Below are 19,958 nucleotides of genomic sequence, written 5' to 3'. Positions count from 1 at the left end.
CATCTTCTGGAACTGATTATGGTCATAAGTTGAGGCACCACTGTATCTTGGTCTTTGTCTCCAATAATACGTCCTTACGTTTGATGATCTTTTCTAATTCTTTCATTGCTGCCCTTCCAAGTTTCAGTTTTCTTCTGATTTCTTGGCTGCAATCTTTGTTTGGATTGGTGATTGGACCAAGGTACACAAAATATTCAAACATTTCCATTTCTTCATTGTCACCATTAAAGTTTTTTCTGTAGTCATGATTTTTATCTTTGCCATGTTCAACTACAGTCCTGCTTTGGCACGTTCTTCTTTCACTTTCACTAACAGGTATTTAAAGTCATTGCTGCTTTCTCCCAATAAGATGGTGTCATCTGCCTGACTTCAATTATTGATGTTTCTTGCACCAATTTTTACTCCTTCATCTGAATCTTGTCTTACTTTCTGTACGATATGTTCTGCAAACAGATTAAAACAGATAAAATGCACCCTTGTCAGGTGCATTTTGCCTATAGGACACCATGCTGTCTCTCCATATTCTGTCCTAATGGTACCTTCTTGTCTATAATGCAGATTATGTATCAGGACAATCAAGTGCCAAGTCACACCTATTTCTTTCATAGCAACCCATAGCTTGTCATGATCCACACAGTCAAGGGCTTTGCTATAGTCTATAAAGCATAGACTGATCCTCTTCTGCAATTCTTCAATGCGCTCCAGTAGGTAGTGGATATTTGCAATATGATCTCGAGTGCCTCTTTCTTTCTGGAATCCAATTTGAACATCAGGCATTTATCATTTCATATAAGATAAAGGCATTTGTTGCAACACTGTAAGCATCACTGTGCTTCCATGGGAAATTAGAGCAAAGATTTTATAGCTACTGCACTCCTTGGCATCTCTTTTTTGGGGGTATTGTAATGTATATTGAACATTGCCAGTCTGTGGGTCATTGTTTTGTTTTCCATATTTGTTGGCATATTCTTGTTAGGATTTTGAGATTCAGTCTCTGTGGCTTGAAAGAGTTCTGTTGGTATCCTATCTACCCTGGTGTAGCAAGATTTTATGAGAATTGGGGTAGCAAAAGTTAATGAAAATTGAATTTGAAATAGTTGGTAGGTTGTCCTGTAAGGACACAGGTGTGGTGGTGGTTACTGTAGAGGCAAATCACAATTTTTATAATACACTTGTTGATCACCAATCTGCGTATTCCCTGTAGGAAAAAAGAGATAAGGAAATAGCCAGAGAATGAAAACACAGTGGGCTAGCTGTGTTTGTTGCAGGGCTACAATATGTGGTACTTTCAGGGCGACACAGTGTTATAAGCCATTTAGGACAGTAGCTCTGATGTAGCAGTGCCTTTGTAACTAATGTGTTAAAAAACCCCAGAAAGTGTGCTATTAGGGGAGACTTTTTTGACTTTTGTCCAAAGAATTTTGTGCTGCTACCTCGCTAGAGAGTGCTGTTCCAAGTCCTCCTTACAGAGCACGTTACCATTGTCTTTCGAGACTGAAGGATGCCTAATTTTGCTAGAGAGCAAATAATCAACCTTAAGTGCAACCTTTTGAAGTTACTTTCCCATGCTTCAACGCAGCTCAGCTCATCTTATTCCAGAATGTGAGCACCCTTCCTACTGTAAGCACCCTACACTTCCTTTCTTCGTGTGTCAAGTTTTTTAAAAAAAATGTTTTGTTGAATCCTGAGGTTGTAGGATAGAAGTCTGCTGCAGAATGTCATAACAAAGTCTGATTTTCTAATTTGGTCCAGAGGGAGATACTATTTGGGCTGAATGTCTGTTAGCTGCCTGGTATCAGCTATCCCCTCTGTGTGTACAAACTGCAAAAAGAAAGTATTTGCATTTCTTGTTTTGATGTATAACTTGTAAAGCTGTCCTTAAGTATCCAAGCTCTAGTTAAATCCATTTGATTAATGTAGAATGTGCCCATTCATACTCAGGGACTATGTTTTATTGCCTGTTACATCAGCCTAGTATAACTCTTTACACTGTGCTGTTGTGATTGCAGCTGCTCATCGAATCAGATTCGGGGGTCTTGCACTGTGGTTTGCCGGTGGTGGTACAGTATTGCCAAACTGTCCTAATTGAGAGGAACAAATTCCAAATGCAGACAAGGCTATAATGTACTTATTGGGCCCAGTCTTAGCAACAAGATTGCCATGGAAACCGTGTCTATAAAAGAGAAGTTACAAGGTTTTTTTTAAAACAATTGAAATATCAAATTCTAAATTCATCAAACAAACCAGAAATTGTATTCCTGCCCTCGTTCTGGTTCTTTCTGTTATGATTAGCTGATGATTACTTCATCCTGTTTCTACGTGCCCACTTTCAGAATGTTTTGGACTCGAAGATTTTGCTACTGATTTGAAGTTTGCTGCTGTTATGAACTCTCGAGTCACCTGTGGCTTATGGTGATTCTATGAATGGATGACCTCCAAAGTGTCCTGTTATTGATACAGTAGCTCTGCTCAGCTCCTGAAAGCTCGAGGCCATGGCTTGCTTTATGGAGTTAATTCATCTCATACTTGGTCTTCTTCTTTTCCTGCTGGCATGCATCTCTGGGTGGCTTCTAGCAAGCTCCCCCTCTGTGTGCTCATATAAAGCCACTTCTCTCCCCTGGCTTTGTTTTTGAAATTTGAAGGGAGAGGAAGCAGGTGGACTACTCTTTCCTTGTCTTTTTAAAATTTAAGACAAGTCACCCGGAAAAATCAGAAGCTGGAGCGTTGTGGTGCCAGTGCCCCTTGACTGATATACAGTGCAGCTTTTTACCAGATTAAAAGTTGTCCCACGAGGATGCCTACACTAACCCAAAACACCGTGTGACTTTGAATCGACTTCAAAAAAACCCCCGATTCAGCTCCTGATTCATGTCAACAGTGCAACTGAGTCCTAAGAGAACATTCATAAGGAAAGGGGCTGAGGTCCTATGCTGTGCTTAAGAAACCACAGAGTCTCCTGTGTCGAGAGGGCTTGGATGTTCAGCACCTGCCCCCTGGTGGTATCAACTGTCTTTGCACTTTGTTCTGCACTGAGCAAGCACCGCCTCTGTTCCACAGGTTTGTACTACTGCTGCTATTTCAGATGTTTTCTTGCAAAAGTGTCTTTCCTGTATGTACATACAAAACTGCAGCTTTGGATTGTGTGCAAATACAAGCCGTAAGAGCACAGAAAGAAAGAGCTCTGTTAGACCAGAGCATAGTCAGTGTCCTGCTTCCATGATGACCAAATGGATCTCTTTTTAGAAACTTACGAAAGTAGGATCTGAAGGTGACATTGTTCTCTAATAAATGATATCATTTCTAGCCATGCACACTGTGCGTACATACCTGAAAATCTGAATAGTGGCTCATGCATCTGGTGAAGTGGGCTACAGTTCATATTTTAAAAAAAGCAAAGTGTGCTGCTTATATACCACCCCATAGCGCTTCAAGCACTCTCTGGGCGGTTTACAAGGTAATTATGCAGGCCACACTTTGCCCCCCCCCAAGCATACTGGGTACTCATTTTACCGACCTCGGAAGGATAGAAGTCTGAGCTAACCTTGAGATGGCTACCTGGGACTGAACCCTCGGTCGTCAGCACAGTTTTAGCTGCAGTACAGCAGTTTAACCACTGTGCCATGAGGTTCCTTTAAACTTTTGCTACAAGAAATGTGGTAGACTTAGTCTTTAGGATGTCACAGAACTCTTTGTTGGCTTTTTAGCATCCTGATTTTGAAACTGGCATGTAACCTTTATGTCTAGTAGCCATTGATAATTGTTCCTCTATGAAATTATGTAGTTTCCCTTTAAAATACTTTACACCACTCACCATCACCACATTGTGGTACTGAAAACATACAGATCGGTGTGAAATATGCCCCTTGGTCTCGCTTAGATTTTGCACCATTTTGTTTCTTTGGATGACCTTAGGCTGAAGTTTTATGAGAGAGGGAGAAAAACTTCAGTGATCTAACCATTTGCTCCATAACATGCATAATTTTGTACACTTTAGTTATGTTCTCCTCCATTCATATTTAGCTTTTTTCTAAACTTAAAAACCCCAGACATAGTAGACTTTCCACATATAGCTGTTCCGTGCAAAGCCTGAATGGTTCTCAATGTACCTGAAAATGTTAACCCATAAATGTCAGGATACATATCGTCACGTTTCTATCTCAGTTTATTCTGCATAAACCAACCAAATGCATATTTGGGGGATGAAATATTTCCTTATCTGAACACAAACTACAAAATGTTATTTTTAAAAAAACTTGAAATTTTTTTCAAGGTGAGATGGATAGTAATTTGGAGATTATATATTTATCCTTCATAGTGCTATATTGTACCTAGAAAAATCCTACCTGTGTGTGAAATGGAATCGTCCACTATTTAGCCAGCCTTTGTTGAATGAGTCATCCAGGCTGCCTCTTATTGGTTCAGATAGTTAGCATCCAAGGGATTGCCTGGCAGAGGCTGCAAGGCCCTGCTTCATTCACAGAAATGCTGGTATGCTAGCCAGCTCTTTCATTCACATATATAGAATTCCATTCACATTTTCCAATTTTTTTATCTACTTCTAATGAAGGAAGTCATTTCTGAATGACAGAGATTTTGGCTTGTTACTGAACACAAGACCAGAAATGATCTGTACTATGTATATTTGCTGTTGCTAGGGTAGCAGGAGGAAGGAAAAAATGAATGCAGTGTGGATGCTGTAGCAGGTTTGCAGTGTGATGAAAGGCTATTCTGCAGATCACTAGAAACCCGCTTTCACAATGAATGGGACATTTTCATTCATCACTACTGGGATCAGAGGTGCTGCCTTCATTTATATGTCATCAATTCTTCTCATTGCATACCTGCATTGAAAACTAGCATTGTGCAAATAGCATTTTATGTACTTCAGTCTAGGGAGGGGGTGAGAGTGTGAGATTCCTGATGGGTAATTAATTGATTAATTGTGTATTGCAATTTTGTTTCTTTGCTTTTTAAAAAAAAAAGTTACAGTGCCATTATCCTGAATCTATTTTTTCAGAGTATAGTTACTCAACTTCGTCATTTGCTGTATAAATGAACCTCTAATAGTGTACTATTAGAATTTGATTTGCATGTTGATGTAAGGTTTTGCATGCTTCCAATAAATAGGTGGAATATATTATTAACTGGTGGTGGTATCTCTTCAAATCAGGAGTGTTAGGTTTATTTTATGATGGATGACTGAGACTTGAAACATTTATTAATAGATTTTTTTTCTATTTTTGAAAGTGGGGCACCAGCAAATTGTTACAAGCATTTTAAAATAGTCATCTAGCATTTCTTATATTTTAATATTTAAACCAAGTTTTGAGAGCTGAACTGAAGCTGCTTTTTTGCTGTGGATTGTTGGAATCAAGGGACTTTGTTTCACAAATCTCGTGCCATGGTCATATTTTTTTACCTTTTTTTCTTTCTAGCCACACCATCTTTCATGTAATTGCATCACTTTTTAAAAAACCTCTCTAACCTTGGCAATGGAAAAAGAAGAAAACGCAAAGGTGTGATGGTTTTCCTTTTAAAAAATCCTGCAGTGTGATAACTGTGAGGAGAACCTTTGCAAGGAAATGCATTATTTTAAGGGACACTCAGGTTTCCTGAAAGAAAAGACTTGATTATTTACTATATAGTTGTCTCGCCCTACACTGAATGTGTAATGTGTATTTTGGTCGTTGAAAATCATTGCCAGGTATCTATATGCTAGGATCTGCATGAATGCTATACACATGAAATTGCTGCTTGCTTTCCTGGCTAACCAAGGCATATTTTACGGAGTCATGGGTCTAAGATAAAAATACTAGTTCAGATGGCTAAAAAGTTAATGTGGTTACTCTGAGCTATTGCAGGCACTCACCTGTGGTTGCTTTAGAAAAAGGAATAGGAAGAAAAGCTGAGAGTAAAATATATGTTTAAGATAGGAGGAGGAAATTTGAGAATTGATTGGTGGTAGCGTGCTGAAAGTGGGTGGATTTTTTTCCCCCTACAGGAAGTGATTTGCAGCATTCACTGAGCCTTTTGTTGAAAAGGGTCCTTCTCATTTGTGTGAGTCATGCTTTTGCTGTGACAGACTTGGCAGCTCTGAGCAGGACTGGAATCTTTCCCTTGCACAGAAAAACTATCGCTCCACCTAGCCTGACCATGGAATCTCAGGCAAAATTCCTCTGAAATTCATTTTTGTTTTCCAAAATCCACTCCCCCCCATAGTCAATTTTTTTTTCACTTTCCATCTTCAGTATTCTGAATTGCCTGCTATGTTAGCACAGGGATTCTCTGGTTTGCCAGAACATATGCAAGACTCCAGATAGAAGGGCATGCTTCAACGTACCAAGTATAACCGCTTCAGGAATGATTCGGTGACATCCGTTGATGATCTTCTCCATAATTTGTCCATGAGCAGCAAGGTCTCATCAATTGGTACAAGTTCAACGCCATCCCCGTATCTGGTCTCGCCGGAGATTCTCCAGAAGGATCAAGATGGACCCAACAGCCTGTGCACTCTTATGCATAAAGTGTCCCACTTGAAGCTCTCCCACACAGGCAGCCTTTTGGGGATCAAGAACCTCTCTTCTGCCGTGAAAGAGCTGGCTGTCTCGAAGTTGCAGGGTCCTAGCCCAGCAGCAGAAGCTTCAGACAACACATGTAACCTTGTCCCTGCCACTCCATCTTCTCAGCAGGACAAGAGCAGGATGAACGCAGGGAAAAAAACATGGCCAGAGGAAATGCACCTGGGAGGTGAAGACTGGAATCAAGGGAGCAGCCTTGGCAGCAAATTACCCCAAGGGTGGCTGCATGCCAATGAGAAGATCCTGGGACCTGGAGTGACGTATGTTGTGAAGGTTGGTCCGTTTGATTTCTTTCTGTTCTCGTTCTCTCTTTTAATCAGGGAAGGACATCTTTTTCTGCTTTAGCAGCTGACTAGTTAGGCTGGAAGCATTTTCATTTGTGTGTGTGTGTTTTTCTGGGACTCTTGTGAAGACTGTTAAGTGCAGAAAGACATTGTCAGAAATCCATGGCAATTTGTTTTAATTAAGGAAATATGCATGCTGACTTGTTGGCAGTTAGCATGATTTAAAACTGTGGGAAAGGAATATTTCTAAACAAAAGGATTTGGTTTACTTATTTCTCAGAACAGCACATGTATGTATTTGTATATATGGGTTTTTTTGTGTGTCTGGTGCAACCTATAATAGATGAAGAGTGACACCTTTATGTATAATAAATCTGTGTTTATTCCTCACCATATTTTTTAGCTTCAGATATGTCCAATGGAATGTCTCTCTGCACGTGTGTGTGTGTGTGTGTGTGTGTGTGTGTGTGTGTTTTATATGCATGTACCTGTTCTACCATTTGTAGAATTTCTTATATTTTACAAGCAGAATTATTTTTTTTCCAAATGATGCAGCCAAAATTCAGTCTTGTTTTACATAACAGGCTTTCAGTCACTTTCAGTTATTTTTACACTAATAGTTTAGGTGCTTGAGGGGATGAGATGTCTGTATTTCTGGGCCAAGGTAGCTAAGATAAATGTCATTGTTGTTAAGGAGATCCTGACCAGGTGGAATGTAAGGTTTAAAGGTGAAGCTGATGGCTTGTTTTGCAGCAATGGGCAATTTCAGTGTGTACAAAGCTATCTGGCTGAAAAAAATTATACTGCTGAAAATAAGTCCGTCGTTCTCTAATTGAATAAATGCTTAGCAGCATCAACCTACTATATCACAGAGGACTGATTAGAAGTGGGATAGTTTAATACTATTTATTCAAAACAGACGTGATGGTATGGGGAGGGATTACAAAGTGCAATAGTATGCAAACCTTTAATTTTCACTGATTTAAAAGTTCAATCAGAATAATTTCATTTTAAATATCCTATTAAATTTCTGTTTAAAATGTATCTTTCAAATGTGATTTTGGCAGGAATGGGAATCAGTGATTGTGCAATGGTGGTAATGACAACAAGTAGTTTAGCTAATTGTCTACCATTTTAATGGGCTGGAATTTCTTCCTCTTCAGACATCAAACTAGCCATGGTGTGTCAAGTGAACCAGAATCCTCGCCACTGCCTTTCAGAAGTGTGTGGTCCTTGACAATGAAAGAGGCGCATAATTTAATGTTAGACCTTAGAGTAGCTGCTCTCTGTCATGATCTTATTGATATTCTGGTTGAGAAAACCTTGCCCACAACATTCATCTGATCCAGAACCTTGGCTAGTATTTTTGTTTTACTATTAAAATGCTGTTGCTAGTGGTTAAGTAGAACCTTTGGTAGGATAACTTTTCTTTTTATTGTCTGTAGTTACTGTAGCTAACAAGGATGCGTATTGACATTGAACATTAAGGTTTGTAGAGATGTTTGCAAAGGGCAACAGACTTGGCTATAGGCAAACCAAAAATAATACGAATACAAGAACAGTAGTAATTATTGCATGGCCCTTTATGTACTAAAAATAAATAAGAAATATAGAAACATAACTCCATGCATTCCAGTTATATATAAAAAGTAGAGCAATTATCAAGTCATGTGATGACAACCTAATCAAAATACAAGGTACTGCCTGGCTAAGATTTGTAGCATCAAGTGGATGGTCAGACAATTTTTTTTACTGCCAATTATCAACATTTAACCAACAAATCAACAACAACCTTCTTCAGTCATGCATTGTCTTCATGAAATATTCTTGAAATTTCATTAGCAAATGTTAAGTTTAAAATCTGCACATATAGGAACAAAGGTATGGTTCTCTCTTTTTTTAAAATGTATTTTTATATATTGGGACTGATGTGCAATCAGAGCAATACATATACGATACTTTTGCTTCTGTACTTATGGATGGATTACCGAATCAAAAGTCGAGAAATGTCATGGTAATATTGGCTGTCGGGGGTCTTGTACTCTGCTTAGATGGTTAAACCTTGCTGATGTATATTAATTATACCAATAGTTCCATTCATTATTAACTGTCAAAACTACTGTAATTTTCTGTGTGCTAAAACAATAAAGTAGCTTTTGGGGTCCCATCAAACAAATATAAATTATGTTGAGAAGTCTTCTCAATGACACAAAAGGCAAGAACGCCGTCTGACACAGTCCAATATGATTTCATAAACTTCCATCTTCATCCTTTCCCAGACTACCATGCATGGTGAATGCAATCACAGCGTATGAAAAATCTAAAAGAGATCAATTATTGTGGTCTCATTTTCTTGCTCTTTAAATACTTTGCCGCATAGACGTACAGGAATTAGATAGTGGAGGGTGATGTATGAGAAATGTGCTTCCTTTGCAAAACAATTTGTAGTGGGAGGAATAGCTTAGAATAAAGGTGGCATCTTTATCCCCCCTATTTTTGTGCGCATATCTATTCAGAACAAAGATAACAAGGTAGGGTAACATCCCATTGATGGTCAAAACAACACTTTTTTTGGCAGGAACTTTAGGGGGTCCTGAGCTATAGTTCCATAGACATAACTTGATGTCATAAGTTAATCGGACAATGACTATTGAGATTTCTTGGTCATGTTGTTGCTCTCTGGACATCACTGTTGACTTAAGTTTGTGTATGTGTGTGTGTGTGTGTGTGTGTGTGTGAGAGAGAGAGAGAGAGAGAGTAAGCTGTTTAGAGAACAATGCAAAAGGGAATACAGCTTGAATGGAAGTTTCAATAGTGTTTTTTTTAATTGTCTACCATCATCTTTTTGAGAGGGTAGAGAGAGGTTATGGTGTGCAGACGGATGCAGGCACAGAATGCCGAAGAGGGAGAAAACCACAAACCCAGAGTGTTTTAAATGCCCAAATTTTACAATTACGTGACAGCAGGCAATAGGAAGCAGTCCATTTGGGGTCAATTTGTAGTACTGTGGTTCCCAATGCTATGGCAGTAAGAGAGGCCAAGAAAGGCACCTAGCATGCCTTGTGCATTGGAAGATATTAATTCATACAGTACATGAAGAATATTTCCTCGATCCAGCAAAAGAAATATGATTGTGTAAACAACTTTGAACGGATAGCCAGTTCAGATGTGGACATACTGTTCATCTCCTTTTGCATCACAATGCTTATCTAAGCCCATTGAACTGAGTGGGTGAGTGAGACCTTGGATAAAACAGCTAGTGTTTATTTCCATTATCCAGAACACCAGCTGTTACATGTGAGTACTTGCCTGTGAATGGACCTGAACTGGGGACAAAAATTCTGTAGTCTCAAAATACCGTATCACACATATAAGCCTACACCTACTAGCTGGACTCTTATTATAATTTTACTCCAGGGCAAGTGAGATCACATATACTGCAGTGGAGAACTGCATCAAATTAACAATGTGCTGGTTGCATGCTTGGTTATGTGACTCGCTCATGACCAGGCATGTGACCAGTACATTGCTAATTAGCAGCAATTTGCTGATCCAATTTACGCAGTTTTTACTAGTGCCAGAGTAAAATCTCAACAGTCTCTCTCTCTCTCTGTAGAAAATGTAGTTTGTATAGTTTTTTTCAGCTAGAAAACAGAGAACATTTGGGCCACCTATCAAATTACCAAGGAACTTTTCTTTAAAAGTTATCCATACAATGCCATTGGTTATTATTTCCTTTACTTTTCAACCTGGAGACCTTGCACTTTTCAACCTGGAGATGTTTTAAAATATATTTCCTCCAAACCAACACTCACTTAGACGTTTATATATCTTTATGATTCCAGGGGATCTAGATTCTGATTCATCAGGGGAGCAGGAATCTAAACATATGAGCCAACAGATGAGATAAATAAATATATATTACACAAACCTGCAGTTTAGCATTGGAATACGTAACCAATAAGAACCATGGTTGCAATCCTGTACACATTTATCACAGAGTGAGACCCATGGAAGTCAATGGGACCTACTTCAGTGTGTGCATGTGTGTGTGTATGTGATGTGATTGTACTGCACTCATATACAGACACACATTTCTCTCTTCAACTATTTATTTATTGATTGATTGATTGGAGTAGTTATTTATTTAGTGGGGAAAAAACTGTGTATAACCAAAACCACGCTGTTCAGACCCATGCAGTTCAAGTGGGATGTGTATAGGATTGCAGTGTAAAGCTTTAATAAGTCTTACACCTTACTGAGGCGTAATGACTTTTATGAGAGAGAAGCTGAAATCCTGTTGCTTATTGTACCAAGTCACAACTAGAGTACTGAATCAGCAAGGCTTTGGTGAGTCAACTCCTCCATACTGATTCAGTGGGCCTTCTGCAATTGTGACATACTACGATTAAGCAACAGGATTTCAGCCATTGTATATTTATGCCATTTGTGAATAAGCAAAATGCATACTAAAGTAGATTAAAATCACTGGGAAGGAGAAGGAAAATGGCAAAACCCAAATTGCGTAGATAACTGAGGAGAGTTAGGATCCAGCCTGAAGCTGAAGTGAAGGTGATCTCACATTGTTGTCATTATCTCTAATGACAACAAACTGATGTGAATACGTTAATCAAATGCTGTGCATATGTAATTAGCTGCACCTGTCATTGCTGGCAATGACTTATGAGTAACTTTATCAATACTTTGTGCAATAAACAAAATGTATAATTTCTTGTATTTTAATATTGGTTTACAAATATGCCGCAGATTTTGTACTGGCTGCAGTGTTAGGAAAGGCAGATGCTCTTTTAGACCAAGACTTGTTCCAATTACCAGGAGAGTAATAATTTGTAAATCTTTAATGACATTCCAGAGCAGTTGGATAGCCAACTCACTCTGCCTAATGGATGGGCTGCTGGCCCTGCACCATACCTTTCAGAGTGGGATTTTGACAGGCAATGGTGGCTGCAAAAGGAGGAGGGGAGGGGAGCTTTATTTCCATTAACTTCCTTAAGATGCCAGCCAGAGTGACCTTGCCTGGATACACAGGTGAATGATAAGTGCTTATCCTCCGAGTGTATTTATACTGATATGCTTAAGAAGTGTTTGAAATACAAGGCTTTAGGATAAAATCCCACACTCAATCAAGAAATTAATTGCAAACAGCTTACAGCTATTTAAAGAATAGCCTAAAAATAAAATACAGTATACAGATTTACAGATTCACAGCCACACAGTGGAAATCTAAAGTATACAGTACCCTAATCTCCAAGGAATTGATGTACAGCATATGTTTGCAAAAAAGAAAACAGCAACACTTGCACGTCTTTCTGTATATTGAAACTTAATTTTTGCATTCTCTTGTGACATCAGAGTAAAATAATGTAAACATTTAAACAACAACAACAGACCTGGTCTCCTGGAGCAAGGTTTAGTGAAATCTTCGCTTGTTGAAATAAAATTAGGAACTTCTGGATTATTGAACACTTATTGTTGTTCCAAGTAATCTGTATGGCAATTCTCATTTTACAGATTGCCCTGCAGTCTTTCACTTGTGTCCCTGCCCCCCCACCCCACAATGATACTTTGAGGCTGGTCAAATGGTTAGTTAAAGTCTTCCACTGGGTCCTGCATTTGAGGCAAGAGACCATATTCCTTTTTCGGCAGTGATCTGAGCAATGACCCAATTAGTTAAAAGCTATATTGTTTACAAGAACAAAACAAACAAAGGGGTGGATCACAAGCTTTACAAAATGCCTAGACAAAGCTCTAATTTGCCGGGAAAGCTGGCAGACGAAGTCTGTGCACTATGGGGATTGATTTTTTAAAAAGTAATTTCTGGGATTGAACTCGTCCATTAAAGATGAGCTTTTATCCCCTCAGTCCATTTTACCACCCGAGTCCTTGCTAAATGTCCTTGTTAAGTAAAAAGGGGGAAACACTAATGAGTGTTCCTCAGGATCAAATTATTGATAACATCCTCTGGGACAACAAACCCTTTATGCATCTGAATTTGTCTTGTTTAGCATATCCACAGAGCCTGGAATTATATTTTTAGAAAGGAAATTGTGTTGTTTGTTTCAACGGGAATGCTGGCATTGCTATTGTTGCTCCATTTGCATGAGCAATTTGTTGTGTTGTGCATTGTTAAGATGGTACATTCCCACAGCCAACACCCCAGAAAAAATGCAGGAAAATACTTTCCAGCTCTCTCTAATGGCTGGTCTTGATATTACACATTGAAAAAGACTTCTCAAAATATGAAAGAATACACAAACTAGAATACAGTAATACTTCACCTACCAGTTATGATTGATAAGAGAATAGCACAAAATGGGGGGAAATCCTTTCAAAGTGCCCTTTAAAAAGGCTCAAAATGCCCTTTAAAAGTGATTTTATGTTATGTTTTTGAACTTAATTATATATTAGTTGTTGCCTCCAAAATATAATTCTGCAAGTACTGTATTGCTTTTGAAATGTAACTTAGTTACCCCATCACCCATAAAATAATAAACTACGTGTAACTAAGTTAAATGTCGCCAGTTACTTCTGAAGTCTGCACATACATACAAAGCTAGCTTAAGTCCCTCTACACCAGAATTTCTGCTTTGATTGATTTCAACCACTGTCAGAAATGTTTCCTATAACATTATTAATTTAACTCAACTATGGACCTTCTGCATCATAATCAGCAATCAGCTTTAGCTTCAATTCTTTATTTGGTCACTCATTTTGGAAATGATCAAAAGGCAGTTATGAAAGGAGCCACCAACTTGGATGTTCTGTTTCCTGTCTTATCCAAAAGTATATTTGCTCAGGATATTTATAGGTGAGAGGGGTAGCAAATGGGAAGAGTACCTTTTCTGTAATGGCACCTGTTTGTGTCTGCAACTGATTTGCAATCCTAGTTTGGAGAGGAACAGCAAATCAACAGATAAAGTTTGTCTGAAGCACCATATGATTAAATGAATAATGTTCACATGTTAAGTAAAATACATATTTTCTGATCTTATAATGTTTCCCCTGTGATCATGCAAATCCTGCAAAGGTAAATGCCTAAGAAATTAGACATGGAAATGAAGCCTGTGTTTTCCTTCTGAGGACCAATGACAGAACAAAAAGTGAATGTGCAGTACATAAATTGAGGCAAGCTCGTATTAGAATAAACAGTTTTACTTCTTAAGAGAGCTCTCCTATTGTTGCATTAATTGTACAGTGTCATCTAATTTGGCCCGTAATGTGTGAGGGGGAGCTGGGGTACACAAGCCTCTGGGACATTCCTAACCCACCAAGAGGATGACAAATTATTCTGAAGGCTAAAATGCAACATGTTAGACATGCCATGGAATTGTGTATAATATAAAATGCCAGTTACTTCAGCTTCCTGTTTCCTTTGCTAATAGTAAAATGTGAGATCGTTTGCAGGGACAGACCTTAATTTAAACATTTAGAGCACTCTCTAATAAAATAAGTAAATTGATATAAACACTAGTACAGTATGTAGCTGTTTGAATTCTCAGTGCAGTGCAAGCAAAAAAAAAAACTTTGAATTCCTGAATACAACCCTAAAGTAGAAATAGCCTGGATTTGGTTGTCAATGATGGCAACAACAAGGAGTACCCCGGACACTCCTCCTGTTTTTTTCTACAGTGTATCTACTAATGACTTAATACTTGCAATGTTTTGACACATGGCCCTCAAATAACCTGTCAGTTGCTGTAAGACCTGTTGTTCCTAAGGAGAATGGAAAGACCAGGATTTGTTGGTTGGTGGGTTGGTTTTGTAAACAGAAACTTTAGCAAAAAATAAATAAATGGATGAATTTTTGTGCACAAAAAAACTTGCATTTGGTGTAAGAAGTGCTTGTTTTGCACAAAATACAGAGTTCTGTGCAAAAATCACTCCTGTAAAATTTTCATCAAGAACTCTTGGAATGTGGGGAAAAAGCATAAACATTCTTAGAATTTTCCTACCAAGGAGAAAACGTTGAAAAGGAAGAAAGTAGGCAAAAATACTCATCCTTGCCTAGCGGTGTGTACTGCTAAAGCAAACAATGCCAAATATGTACTTAGCAAATAAGAATCCCTGGAGCTTCTGAGCAACATGTAACTGAATAGTCTACGAGATTAACTGACATGTTTGCTCTAATTAATTTATTCTGAGTTATAGCAAGTTTTTTTCCCCGAAGGCCTTCTCCTGTTTAAGAATGGGACAAATCATCCATCTTTGTTCTGTAAAGTTTCTGCCCTTAAGTTAGTTCTGTCACGATTGTGTCCTAAACCCAAACACATATTTGGCATGCTTATTCGTTCAGGTGATATGACTAGCTGGTTCTTACAAAAATGTATCCAGAGATCTTTCAACAAACCAGACTGACAGTCAGTTGTATCACTATCTATATCCTGCTTCCACCCCTTTCATCTCATGCAATCATCTTATAAGTGAAGGATGCATAGTTTCTGTTGCCATGTAATAGCATAGATGGATTGCCATGATAGAGTGGTCTTAATTGACTAGATAGGCGGGATATGAAATAAATAAATAAATAAATAGAAACTTCAGACAGCAGGAGGAAGGAATTGAATTCCATTCAATGCCCAAGGTCCAGAAGAACTTCACAATTAGGATAGCTTGACATTAGAGGGTGATAGCATGTTATCCCTCCAAGGACACATCTTGAAAACTGTAGTTTTTGCAAGATCAACATGCAAATGTATCCCGTTGATTCTGATAATTGTCAGACAAAGAAAGGTTAATTTGCTGCTTGCAAAGTTGTGGAAGACTTCAGAGGTAAATCACATGTTCTTTACTGATTAAGTCAGCTCTGCTTCTAGTTATGTAGCTCCCAGTGTCATCTGTTTTTGTTATCAGAAAAGGCATAGAAGCTGATGAAAAAACTGCCTGACTTCCCTTTAATCCTATAAGACTACATTAGATGTAGTAGTGCAGAATTTTGCATGGTTACTAAAGCAACGCAAATGAGACTTGAGCCACTGAAGTCTATTCTGCCAGATAAAACCTCTCTCCATTATCCTTTATTGTTCTTTATATTTGCCAATGTTTCCATATCCAGGTGGCCAAGAAACAGGTAGAGCTTCATCAACGTCTTCTCTTTTCTCTGTCACATGGAAGTCTTGCATGATGCTAATGCACAGTGCACTGCCAAATACAACTGCATCAGTACAGGAGCAAGATATCAGATCAGCTCCTAAAGAGACATTTGGACTTGTGGCATTGTGTCAACCCTGAGGCCATTGCAACACATTCTAGATATTTCAGTGTCAGAAATCCTGTTCATAGTCTTGGAACCCAGCAGACAGTTTGATGAAATTAGGTGACTGTAGAGTAATGAAAAATTGCTCTGGTAGCAATGTAATTTACAAGGTTCTTTAATTCCTCTTCACTTTCTGCCATCAGAGTGGTGTCATCTGCATATCGGAGGTTGTTGATATTTCTTCCAACAATCTTAATTCCGGTTTGGGATTCCTCCAGTCCAGCCTTCCGCATGATGTATTCTGCATATGTTAAATAAGCCGGGGGGGACAATATACAGCCTTGTCGTACTCATTTCCCAATTTTGAACCAATCAGTTGTTCCATATTCAATTCTAACTGTTGCTTCCTGTCCCAAATATAGGTTTCTCAGGAGAGAGACAAGGTGGTCAGGCACTCCCATTTCTTTAAGGACTTGCCATAGTTTGCTGTGGCCCACACAGTCAAAGGATTTTGCATAGTCAATGAAGTAGAAGTAGATGTTTTTCTGGAACTCTCTGGCTTTCTCCATAATCCAGCGCATGTTAGCAATTTGGTCTCTAGTTCCTCTGCCCCTTCGGAATCCAGCTTGTACTTCTGGGAGTTCTCGGTCCACATGCTGCTGAAGCCTACCTTGTAGGATTTTGAGCATAAACTTGCTAGTGTGTGAAATGAGTGCAATTGTACAGTAGTTGGATAATTCTTTGGCACTGCCTTTCTTTAGGACTGGGATGTAGACTGATCTTTTCCAATCCTCTGGCCACTGTTGAGTTTTCCAAACTTACTGGCATATTGAATGTAGCACCTTAACAGCATCATCTTTTAAGATTTTAAATAGTTCAACTGGAATGCCATCACCTCCACTGGCCTTGTTGTTAGACAAGCTTTCTAAGGCCCACTTGACTTCACTCTCCAGGACGTCTGGCTCAAGGTCAGCAACCACATTGTCTGGGTTATCCGGGATATCCAAATCTTTCTGATATAATTTCTCTGTGTATTCTTGCCACCTCTTCTTGATGTCTTCTGCTTCTGTTAGGTCCCTCCCATTTTTGTCCTTTATCATGTCCATCTTTGCACAAAATGTTCCTCTAATATCTCCAATTTTCCTGAACAGATCTGGTTTTTCCTTTTCTGTTATTTTCCTCTGTTTCTTTGCATTGTTCATTTAAGAAGGCCCTCTTGTCTCTCCTTGCTATTCTTTGGAAGTCTGCATTCAACTTTCTGTAACTTTCCCTATCTCCCTTGCATTTTGTTTCCCTTCTCCTCTCTGCTATTTCTAAGGCCTTGTTGGACAGCCACTTTGCTTTCTTGCATTTCCTTTTCTTTGGGATGGTTTTTGTTGCTGCCTCCTGTACAATGTTATGAGCCTCTGTCCAAAGTTCTTCAGGCACTCTGTCCACCAAATCTAGTTCCTTAAATCTGTTCTTTACTGCCACTTAAGTATTCATAAGGGATTTGGATTAGAGTACTGTATACCTGAGTAGCCCAATGGTTTTTCCTACTCTCTTCAGTTTAAGCTTGAATTTTGCTATGAGAAGCTGATGATCAGAGCCGCAGTCAGCTCCAGGTTCTGTTTTTGCTGACTGTATAGAGCTTCTCCATCTTTGGCTGCAGAGAATATAATCAATCTGATTTCAATATTGCCCATCTGGTGATTTCCATGTATAGAGTCGCCTCTTGTGTTGTTGGAAAAGAGTGTTTGTGATGACCAGCTTGTTCTCTTGACAAAACTCTATTAGCCTTTGTCCTGCTTCGTTCTGAACTCCAAGGCCAAACTTCCCTGTTGTTCCTTTTATCTCTTGGATCCCTACTTTAGCATTCCAGTCCCCTAGAATGAGAAGAACATCTTTCTTTGGTGTCAGTTCTAGAAGGTGTTGTAAATCTTCATAAAGTTGTTCAATTTCAGTCTCCACAGCAATGGTGGTTGGTGCATAAACTTGGATTATTGTGATGTTGAAAGGTCTGCCTTGGATCCGTATTGACAACTTTCTATCACTTTTGAGATTGTATCCCATTACAGCTTTTCCCACTCTTTTGTTGATTATGAAAGCTACTCCATTCCTTCTATGGGATTCTTGCCCACAATAGTAGATATGATAATCATCTGAGCTGCATTCGCCCATTCCTGTCCATTTTAGTTCACTTATGCCCAGGATGTCAATGTTTATTCTTGCCATCTGCTGTTTGACCACCTCCAGCTTCCCAAGGTTCATAGATCTTACATTCCAGGTTCCTATGCAGTAGTTTTCTTTGCAGCATTGGACTTTCCTTTCACTTCCAGGCACGTCCACAGCTGAGCATCCTTTCGGCTTTGGCACAACCACTTCATTAGCTCTGGAGCTACTTGTCCTTGTCCTCCGCTCTTTCTCAGTAGCATGTTGGACGCCTTTCGACCTGACTGGCCCATCTTCCAGCGTCATATCTTTTAGCCTTTTGTTTTTGATCATGGGGTGTTCTTGGTAAAGATGCAGGAGTGGCTTTGCCATTTCCTACTCCAGGTGGATTGCGTTTAGTTGGAACTCTCTACTATGTCTTGTCCCTCCTGGGTGTCCCTGCACGGCATAGCCCATAGCTTCTCTGAGTTACTCAAGCCCCTTTGCCACGACAAGGCAGCAATCCATAAAGGGGCATATAAAATTACCCACTGGTAAAGGATTACAGAAGACGAGTATATGATCTGTGCTATGGTTACTGGAAGAAGACAGAAGTGAGAACTGCTTGGTTATGGCTATACTTCCTCTGTGCCAAATTATTTTGAAGGACTCTTTTGGACTTAATGAAATGGTGGAGCAAAGGTGTGAGTAGATACAACACATATAATGGAGAAACATACACACTAGTGATGGGCACAAACCTGTTTGAGGGGTTGTGCTATTTTGTTGGTGTGGTTCCAAAGGTGCTGCATGACCACTTCCCCCACCCCTGCCAGCTCTCCTACTTACCAGCTAGCATACACAACTTCTGCTCTTTGTGTGATCATCCAGTCACAGCAGGAGCATGGACTTCCCTTCGCTGCCTCCTCCAGCAGTTGCCTACTCATATGAGGAGGTGGGGCAGAGATTCCAGCAGCTCCTTTGACTGAGCAGCTGCTGGAGGAGGCAGAGAAGGGAAATCCATTCTACTGCTGTGACTGGATGATCACATGAAGAGCAAGTACACACCGACTGGTGAGTGGCTGAGCCAGTGGGGGAGAAGCAAATGTGTAGCACCTGTGGTGCCATACTGATGAAGTGGCATGGACCTCCAAACTGAGATTCATGCCCCTGAGATACATGTCCCATAAACTCTTGGTTAAACTAATGTTGCCATAGCCACTTCACCAAATGCAGATTGGAAAGCTATGTTCCAATTTCATATCCCTTTCTTTGAGTTAGGCAAGCTGAGGAAGAAAAGCTGTATTGGACCAAAACCTCTGTGGATATGTTGTGTGCATGTTTTTACAAAATATGTCCCTTTGCTTTTTGAAATTTAAAAAAAAATGGAAGAGGTTGAGGTTAGCAAAGAATGTTACTGGAAAGCAAGGTCAAAATCAGGCATACTATATGAAAAGAAGATAGTGAATAAAGACGGGCAAAAATCAAGTCATTTGAAATGTGGTATTGATAGAGATACTAAAGATAGCCAGAAAAGCAGAGTAGTGGGTGCTCAGTCAAGTCAAGCCTGAACTCTCACTGGAGCAAAAATTAGTAAATGTGAACAGTCTAAATGACTGAACTATTGCACAGCATAGCATTCTGACCAATCAGAATATGTCCGGAGTCATGATTTCTGTCTTTTAATCTATGAGCACAAATGGGACCTATGGTTGGACAGTTTGGGGATCATCCTAGTTAAATATTGTGTGG

General features: G+C 39.3%; 1 protein-coding gene across 2 annotated transcripts in view; it reads left to right on the top strand.

Moving 5' to 3' along the window:
* Window positions 1-4,418: 4,418 nt before the first annotated feature.
* The window catches only part of SHC3 (SHC adaptor protein 3), a 48,970-nt gene continuing 33,430 nt past the window's right edge, over window positions 4,419-19,958 (top strand). The window contains exons 1-2 of one of the 2 annotated variants that reach the window (XM_078386205.1): window positions 4,477-4,797; window positions 6,002-6,851. In XM_078386205.1, the coding sequence (XP_078242331.1) occupies window positions 6,327-6,851 (525 nt within the window). In that variant the 5' untranslated portion in view covers window positions 4,477-4,797; window positions 6,002-6,326. Of the gene's footprint in view, window positions 6,852-19,958 lie in introns of both variants that reach the window. The other variant, XM_072992370.2, reaches the window with a different exon arrangement.

This window comes from Pogona vitticeps, chromosome 2, assembly GCF_051106095.1.
Source record: "Pogona vitticeps strain Pit_001003342236 chromosome 2, PviZW2.1, whole genome shotgun sequence".
In the NCBI taxonomy this organism is placed as follows: domain Eukaryota; kingdom Metazoa; phylum Chordata; class Lepidosauria; order Squamata; family Agamidae; genus Pogona; species Pogona vitticeps.
The sequence above is the reverse complement of the archived record's forward strand: the minus strand, read 5'-3'. Positions and strand labels throughout refer to the sequence as shown.